This window comes from Drosophila melanogaster, chromosome 3L, assembly GCF_000001215.4.
Source record: "Drosophila melanogaster chromosome 3L".
In the NCBI taxonomy this organism is placed as follows: domain Eukaryota; kingdom Metazoa; phylum Arthropoda; class Insecta; order Diptera; family Drosophilidae; genus Drosophila; species Drosophila melanogaster.
The window spans coordinates 7,858,844-7,868,685 of NT_037436.4; the positions used below are offsets into that span (position 1 = coordinate 7,858,844).

Below are 9,842 nucleotides of genomic sequence, written 5' to 3' on the forward strand. Positions count from 1 at the left end.
TGAAATCTCGCACATTTATACGAAATGAAAACGAACGAAACGAAAAACGAACGACGACGACGCAAACGACGACAAGTTGTACAAATTAACGTACAAATGAATGACGGAATTAGTACGTGTGCTCTTTGTTGATCTAGCGAGAAGATTAGGGGAAGCTATAGGGGATATATGGATCGAGGTTTCTCGGGCTGGCGGGGGACTTTCTACTTGGGAGCCCTACGGATGCTTGAAAATTTCTCTAGTCAAACGAAAATGTCTCCTTAGCAGAGTAGATTCCAAAAAAGATTTGAAGATTGCACATGGCACACGGATTCTGGATTCATTCCGCGGCTGTGTGGCAATTCATTAGCAACACGCAAATGAATTAATAACACCAAACTACGAGAATATATTTCAAGTTGTACCTTTGTTAGCACTTTTTCAATAGCACTAGATACGGATTGGTATGTACATATATGCAACGGCTGTCGATCTGTTTGCACACTTTGATCTATCTGGTTGAATGGATAGCTAGATGCATGGATACACAGTCTGATGAATAGAATTAATTATGATGGAATGGGGTTTTGCCCGTCAATCGTAGTCCGGGGGTTAAGGGGAAGGAAGTCAAGTACAGCAGGTGGCGTACAAGTTTTTAACGAGTAAATTGTATTACCACTTGATAAAAGGAAATTTATATATAAACTACCATAGCTATGTATGGAACAAGCATGAAATGAAGATGACTTATTTAAGAGTTATATTCTCTAAATGTCTCAATTTCTCATTGATATTTTTTCCACACAAAATCTTTAACATCTTTAACAACTTACTCTTATCTGTACTACTTGTCCACTAAAATGGCACGAGTCTTCACATTTCTTTGTTCACCCATTTCCTCATATCCTAGCCCAATTTTCTCGACCTTTTGGAAGCACTTTACGAACGACAAACGAGCAGCCGAATGGGAAAAAGGGAAAATAGTATTTTCCTGAAGACAAGTCAAACATTTTTCCAACTAACTCCGGGGGCAAACAACTAGGGCAACAACAATATTGATAATTTCAACTGCAGTGGAATAACGTGAAATGCAAACAAAAAGCTGGAAAAAAATCAACAAACTCACAAGAGCTTCAATGCCAAAAAAAAAAAGAGGGGAACCCGAAGAAGAAGAAGAAGATACCACGTGACGGCAGCAACAAAAGCAAAGCAAACGAAGCATGCACGACTTGGGCGCACCACCCCCTTGAACCACCACCCACTCAGCCACCCACCGCCACCCAGCGAGTCACTGTTAAACACTCACCCACGCATGATCATTTATAAGCTGTCAGTCCTGCGCGTGTGTCTGTGTGAGTGTGTGTGTGTGTGTGGGAGTGTATCTATGTGTTTTTGGGGTGGCGGTGAAGTGGGCCTGGGGTAAAATGCGGCAGGAAATGCCGTAAGTGGCAGCTCACGCACTTGGACGCCATGGAAAAACCTGCAAGCTAAGGAAGCCCAAGTCCCGTTTTTGACTACCAGATACCCGGTTATAAGTCAATATAATAATTTCAAAGGTAGCTACAAAATCAATATTTAGCTCAAACTCAAATGGAGAAACATAAGCACTTCAGTTTGAATTAAATATAACAATAATGCCAGCAATATATCTTCAAAAAACAAATACTTTATAAACAAATTGTTTGTTTGACCTAATTGAGATTTTCGATTAAATTTTATTTATGTTTAAACTAGAAACAAAATGCCGCAATATAAAAAAATCTAAAGGGTACTTAAATTCCGCTAAAGGAAGAAAAGGCATTTGCCCAGACCGTCTGCAAAATAAAAAGACGAATATAATGCTACCTGAGAAACCATTTTGATTGAGCAATACTTTTTTTATTGAACACTATTTCATTTCGTCGCCCTCCCCCCTCGCCCCATCCCTTGACCACTTAAATGGGCAATCGTTTTTCGTTTTTATTGGCCAACTGTTAATTGAATTAGTTTTTTTCCTGCCCCTCCAATTTGTTATCAACTAACAAACAGATAGGAATATTTCTCTATTTTCGTTTATATTTCTGCTTCTTTCGGTGTCGATGGGAATGTAAATTCAATTAAAATTTTGCGTGTGACGTTGGCCGACAAAAGACGCGTGTGCGGGGGCGGTGATGGGGGTGGGGCTGAGAAACTACGGCCACATAAATTATTTATACACTCATATAGGCTCACCTTGAACCGAACATTTTTCGTAAAAGTTTAATTTATTTTTGCCAGAGCCAAAGAACAAATAAATACAAAATCAGAAAGAGATGGGAAATTAGAAAGCAAGCTAGATGAGTACACAGAAATACACAGAAATGGCCTTAAGACTTGAAGATGATTCGAAGGAATTATTGATTATTTTACTTGCTTTAATAATTGATTAAAGTTGCTTTTCAGCTTTATCAGTTGTTCTGAACAAAAGTTTTTTTAATTGGTCAATTATTTTAGTTAATTTCGTTCACTGTACCTATGCTTTCTTGATTGTTTTCGGTTCTTTGTAATTTCGAAGATATTTTACATTTGCGTTATTTTGAGAAATCTCAACAATTTTTCAATTTACTGTCAGGCAACGATGACGATGACGTCGACGTCAGCAGAAACAGCGGCAGCGGCAGTGTCAACTGTCAATTAACGGAGCATTAGAGGGGGTGGATTTTGTAGGGGGTGACGCCCGCTTACGGGGTGGAGGTGAGTGGGGTAAGACATGAGCTTAGGTCTTTTGATTGATCTGTACGGCAAATTCTTGGTTGGGGGGGGCGTAAATGAGCAGCCGAAAATGTCTGAACAGCACCACCACACTCTTCACTCCCCAGACAAGTGTCACTTACAATGAGTTTTAGTCGGAAAAAATCACGAAATTAGAGGAGAAAGTATCCAATCCTTGGAACTGTCAACGCTTCAACTTCACATGCTGTTCACCTTTTTCAACACACAACAAATACCCACTCTTCTGCAGGGACTACCAATCTCTCTTGCCCTTTCACTGTAACTGCTCCTGCCAATACATCAAACCGAATATCGTCGGGAAGAGTACAAAAAATGGGTACACTGAAAGAAATCACTATATATTTTTTTAAATCAATTCAATTTCCATCAAAAAAATCTTCATCAAATTAGTTTAAATGTAAGTAATCAATTTCTCGAAAGAAATTAATAAATAAAATGTGTTTGTAAAAATAAAATAAATAAAAAAGTTTGCATTGCATGAATTAATTTATTTTAGTTCACCACTCGAATTGATTTAGTAAATAAAAAAATATACATTTTCCCGTTCTTCTTTAGTTTTTTTTTTTTTTTTTTTTTGGTTTACCCGAATCGAAGTGGCTGAGTTTCGGTTTCATCGGCTTCGTCCTCAAGTGGCGCATTTTTCATCATCTGTTGACACTTTTGGTGCTCCAACGGTAGGCGACCGCAAAAACAAACACAAACAGAAAGAAAAAGAAAAACAAAACCGAGCTCACACAGTGCGATAAGTGTTGGAGCGAGAAGGAGACGGAAAGCGAAAGAGAAGACACTTAACCTGCAATTTAATACAAACTCGCTCAAAAATCCGCTGAGTACTCTACAAATCAAGAAGGAACAAGAATGCATTCTGCGGCACCACGTGGTTACTCTTAAGTCGGCTTTTCAATTAAACTTTTTGCCGGTCGCTATATTTCCTTCTCACTCTGTATTTATTGAATACCCATCCCATTCACTTGACACAGTGGGCTGAAATGCAGTAAATATGGGGGTACCACAATTGATTGTTGTGGCTGCTAATTAAGCCTGCGTGTGCCATTCATTAACAATCCAAATGAATACATTGCGTTTTGATAAACATATTTCAATTAATATATGTGCATGTATTTAGGGTAAAAGAATATTCTGATCAGGGTGTCAATTAATTACACCCGCATACACATTTTTTTATGGCAGACGAATTTGTTTTATAAACAAAGTTTAATTATTGTTCTCATTACCACACATATGTGGTTGGTGCCTACATTTCTGTTTATTTAATATTTTGCACATTTCTCTTATTTTTCTAAAAGCATGCTGAGCTTCCTTTAAACATCATACTCACTGCCAATTTTTGTAATAATCATTTTTTAAAAAAAATTATTATTGCCTACCTTTTGGCGCTTAAGTACGATATTTTTCGAGCCTTTTGGATTGCATTGATACATTTTGTTTTATTTAATATTATTCATTTTACATTACATTTAAACCAATGTATTTTGTTTTACAACTTGTTACTAGGCCAAACCAGTTATTTGAGTAGCTTTTTCAAACGTTTGAGCTTGGCCTTGCGAATATTTTGTCCCAAAAAACGAATGAAATTATCTCTCAGTCGTTCCCATTTTCTCTGCCTGCCACAATTGTTATAAAGTTTTTGTTGAGCCAATTTCTGTGCAATTTTATATTTAGTATGAAATTTTATGGCCAATATAATTTAAGTTGTGTTCTGTTTATTTTGTTGCACTTACACACACACACGCGTACATCGCAGTCCACACGCACAGTTGTCATAAATAAAAAGCTCTCTGGCTTATTGGACATTTTCATTAAATGCTGCTCTTCAGCTGCTGTTGCTGCTTCTCCTTCATTTTAGATTTGCGGCGTCTGCGGTTGTGTTTATTGTTGTTATTGCTTTTATTGCTTTTATTGTCGTTGTTGCAAATTGATTGCCTGCAATTTGTATGCGAAAGAGCGCAAAATGTACCGTTGCTGTAGGTTTATGGCGCCTTTTAATTGAGCCACACACACGGGCAGGTCTGAGTGTTAGTGTGTGCGTAAGCCCAGCTCTCTCTTTCCGACTCTCACGTTCTCTTTATCTTTCGCAAAATACTCTATGTAAATTGGCGCTTTTATTGGCGTGGCAATGAACGATCGTGATTTCTTTTTGTTGTTGGCGTCTTTCAACACGTGTAGATTGATATCGTTCTCTCTACAGTGTAATTTACACAGTGACAAAATGGTATCTAATTCAGCTTAGTGATATTGTCAAAAATACGAAATATTGTTTCGCTTTAAAAAAAGCATAGTGCACCTACTTTACTAAATTGCTTTTTGTTTAAAATTTTTATTAGATTTAATATTTCTAGTTTTAGTTATTTCGCTTGGCGAATATAATTAAAAACCTGCTGTTAAAGTAAATCTAAATTAAAAACACAGGAATAATTTCTTCCAGTGCATTACTAATTACACTCCCATACAAGCATACGGGCACACCAGACTGACACACACGCATACTGTTGCAGTTTACACCGCAAACCGCAATACATGTGTATGACATAATATTAATTTTTGCAGTCGCCGTCGACGCGGCGACTCCCCCATTTCAGTTCCAGTCTCCGTCCACACAGCCCCCCATTCAAATGCCCTTCCGCCCACCTCCCCACCTCCGCACAGTTCGCATTCGCAATTTGAATGGGCTCCAGCGAGTGCAAGCGAGATGGCCTGCTTATTACCGCACTTGATGGCGCTGCAGTTTTGTTTAGATTTCGCCGGTTTTCGTTATTGCAAATTGACGTAATGGGCAGTGGAAACGAGCTGGCAGAAGAATAAGGAGGAGCCAGGAAGCCGAGTTGGAATAACTAGGAGAATAATGCAGGAAACGAGAAGGCCACAACTTTTTGCTGACTTTCCGAATATTTAATATGCACTTTTGAGCTTAAACATAAATAATATCCAGGAATCGGCGGTAGCTAAGGATTATTACTTAACGACAGACAGCGGTCTTTGCTGACCAATTAAGTTTTCGATTTAATAAAATATTTGTTGTAGCATTTTAAAATCTCTTATCTTCAGTAAAGAAAACTTTAAAACTTTACTTTGTTTGGTTTTTTTGTTAGATATTCCATTTAATTAATTTGTAAAATATGTATAAAAATGTTTCGGTGGTTCCCATATCTCATCTCCCCAGCGGTTGTAAATGTTTCAAGTTATTTACCAGTCATAAAATACCCCTATAAATAGCAGGTGACCATATAGAATATCGGAACTGACTCGATAAGCCTCATTTGACGAATAAATGTCTAGTGAATTTAATCTTGGGGCGATTCCCATGAATGGGGACTGTACCGCACCGCTTCCCGATCGATTGAAAACAAACGCCTTGGCATCGCTTTTTGCTCCATGCGTATGGTACATGTATACTATGTGTTTTTATCATCACGCCACCGAATGTCCAAGTCCACTCTCGATTCCACTTGCAAGACTGACCGACCCCAAATTAAAAAACAAAAAAAAACGCCTGACTCAGATTGCTCAGAAATTTTCCAAAACTGCCCAGACGCGTTGTATTTTTTTTTTTCGTATAGAGGCGCGTGCCAATGGAAGTCTTGGCTTCAGGTTAGTCGCGTGTTTGGTGACCCGATTTTAAGAACAGATTATTGAGTCGTTTTAAACCAGATAATGCCTGCTGGATCAGCCTCCCAAGCTACGACATATGGCGATTGTTTTGGTTTTGGGTGGCATTTTTCGAATTGCGTTTTGCATCAGTAAAATTTCCACGCCCAGAAGCGTGCGTTGCGATCTTATCAGCCGGAGCAGAGTGAATGGAACTTGGAGGTTCTAAGACAGCCACTAAATCCCCGACCTGACCATGTGATCCGATCGCTGGAAAAAAAAAACAACCGAACCCCAGATCGTGAGAGTTGTTTCTGTGGGGAAAACACGATCGTGAGTCTCGCACTCTCGCGAGCTTTTAATGAGAGCTTTGTCGATTCGATCCAGAAGTTGCTAGAAAATAATGAATATCAGGGTACAACAGGTGCACTGAAAAAAGGGCGTGCAACGAGAGGCTTATCAGAAGCTGTGGGTATTAATAATACTATAAAATTTGTCGTTGCATATTAGAACTATGAAAATGGAATCCTTTTCATTATTATTATTTTTCAGGTTCATAATTTTTTAGCTTATGAACCAATATCTAAGATCTATGGACTTTCCCTGTCTGATTAAAACAAATGCAATATATTATTTACAAAATGCATTCTGTAAATATAGATAATTAAATCTAAAGTTTCTCACAAGTAAAAGGCTCGAGAACAAATGGAATCTTTATTATATGCATGGTCGTCTTTTCAAGCCCTCTAAAAATGAGCAATGGGATGGCAACTGTGTGACTGTGTGTCGTAAATGTTTATAATTAAAACTAGCCCCTGCCTACATCCACACCATAATCATCGTAATCACCATCCGCACAGCCACAACTCACTTTTTATGCGGCCCAACTATATCATGAGGGTAAATATTTATAGTCGCCTGGTAACCTCGTCTTTCCTTTCCTCCTGATAACGAAGCCGGCGACAACGATGACAGTGCAATTGATTGTGATTATGGAATGGCGACAACTGTCGACGACGACGTCGTCGTTTCTATTTCACCAATTCTGGACAGCAGTCCATCATGGCAACCCAAAACTGAGTACTGGATAGGGGGAAATGAGCTCAATCCAAGAATCCACGCTATTTTATCGAGCACCCCAACATTTGATTAGTCTGATATCAAAGGCCTCAAGTGCCGACGCAAGATCCAACGGGGTCAGTTTTGGGGCCTATGCATATCGATCGCAGGTGATCGGGTTGGTAAATACTAGTTTATCTCGGGGAAGTCGTTCGGTGGAGTGGCTAAGTGGTCGGAGGGGTGGGAACCTGATTGGGCTTGGGGGTTTCCTGGGCGGGGTCCACAATATATCAATTAGGCGGCATCTGGATTGTACTAATTAATGACGGCATGCTGTGTAAATTCCGAATTATTCATTGCTATTGAGTACGGCTGCACTGGGTATTTATAAATATATAAATTTTAAGACTAAAGCAAAAAAATTAAAAGTTTGTTTCAGCTTCTCTATCTTCAGATCCCCCAATTTAGTGTGTGAAAGTATGCTACAAAAATCCTTCGAAATCCTTTAGCCACTCCTAATTCAGGTACCTCTTAGTCTCGATCCACTGTACCTCGTGACGTTTCTATTGAAGGCCGAACACAATATACAAGCACTCTAATTTTGCGTGTGCGTACATAAGCTACTATTTGCTTAAGGCTCCGCCGCTAGGTAAATAAAAAATCACCATAGAAATGGAAATAGCAAAAAAAAATAGAAAATCAAAGAAACCAATTTGTAGCAATCTGAAGACAAAATCAAATAATTTGTCACATGGCGGGCTTAACCACGGCAAAATAGAAAACAAAAAAATAAATAAAACCGTGCAAAAGCTTACTATCACACGCCCCCACAATGCTCTCTTGAGCTCTTTCTCTTTTTCGCGCACAAAGTGTGAGTGAGAGGCAGAGCAAACAAAACCGATTCGCACTCTCGCCAATGCACGTGTTACCTTTGTTGGGGCTTTCGATGATTCGGTGAGAGGGGCAAGGGGGCAATGGACAGGTGCCTACGCTACCACTTACCTCGCACGGATAAGTCCATGATATTCTCCTTGGGCTCGCTCATTGCACACTCTGTGTCCTCCTATCGATTGCAAGTGTTTGAAAACCGATTACCGATACACACGGTCGCAGCAACAACGCGTAACTGAAACTATTTTCCAAAAGATTAAATCATTTCGATGGCGGCGCGGGGGAGCATTGGGACATAAATTGGAAATCAAAATAAGAGCAACTTCAAGTACTCATTCTCACTCTGCTCTCTCGCTCTCTCTTTTTGGTGCAGCCGGCAGAATGTAATCACGTGGTCTTTATCTTCACTGGAGCCATTCAGGGGGCCAGAGCGTGAGGGGGCTAGTTGCGGAGAAGCAGCGAGAGAGCCAAGCGGCATATGTCCATCTCGCTCGCTCGCATGGCCCTCTTATATAAGCCTTATGTAACGGAGAGTCGCAGGGGCATGCGCACATGGCAACAGTGGATCGTGGGGCCATAAAAATAGAAATCTATACTAAGTACCCACTACGAACGACTCTGACTAATCGCCGTATTTCTATTTTAGTAGCTAGGGGTCAGGTTGCAGAAGGATTCCATCAAATATTTTACGTCTATAAATAAATAAATATCATAAATCATTTAAATTATAAAATTATTTAAATATATTGATATGAATAAAAACACATTAAATGTGGTTCATAAAATATTTAATATTTTTACATTTAAAAATAGTTTTAGATGACTTCCAATTTTAGTTTAAATACTTAAATTCCTACTAGTAAAATGATATGACCTTAAGTTTTGGGTCATGCTTTTCGAAATCAGTAAGCTATGGAGTTCTTTGTCAAAAGGGGGTTATGTACAAATGTTCATCAAAGGGAATTAAAGCACTTCTGTTATGATAAAAGCTTGAAAATCCTTCCCCTAAGCTAGATAAACAGGGGCAAACATCAGCGCAGCGCAATCAAATTGATTGGCAAGCTGTCTCCCCAATATAGATACCACATAAGGTATGGGAATTAGGCCGGGGATTAGTCAGCGGAGGAACGAATGCTAATGCCTCCTTAGAAGGGGGAATGGTAAAACAATTTCCATTTCTCAACCGATATTATTAGTTTCGTTGAACAAAATTTGCACTGGAAAAAAACCCTTTTCTTACTCATGATAAAATATAAAAACTAATTAATTTTAAGACATTTGGAATAATATTTATAATGAATACTAAGATGCAATCTATTTAACTAAAAGAAGAACAAAAATAAACTTTATCTTTTTAATATACTTTTTCATATTTTCTTGTAAAATACAATCTACATTTTTCAAATTTCTTGGCGCGCCAAATCATTAACATTTCTACATTTGAAAACATGTTAACGAATTTAATGTATTTATAGACTTTTATTATTATAGACTCTTGTGCAGTTAACTAAGCTATTGACTAAATGCTATAAGCTAAAAAAAAAGTCTCTATAAAA

At 38.5% G+C, this 9,842-nt stretch overlaps 1 protein-coding gene across 2 annotated transcripts in view; it reads right to left on the reverse strand.

Moving 5' to 3' along the window:
* Pdp1 (PAR-domain protein 1) overlaps nt 1–8,526 on the reverse strand; it is a 55,912-nt gene extending 47,386 nt beyond the window's left edge. For both annotated transcript variants that reach the window (NM_168233.3, NM_001274618.1), the window contains exon 1: nt 8,398–8,526. In NM_168233.3, the coding sequence (NP_729297.1) occupies nt 8,398–8,440 (43 nt within the window). In that variant the 5' untranslated portion in view covers nt 8,441–8,526. The remainder of the gene's footprint in view (nt 1–8,397) is intronic.
* Between the last annotated feature and the right edge of the window lie 1,316 nt (nt 8,527–9,842).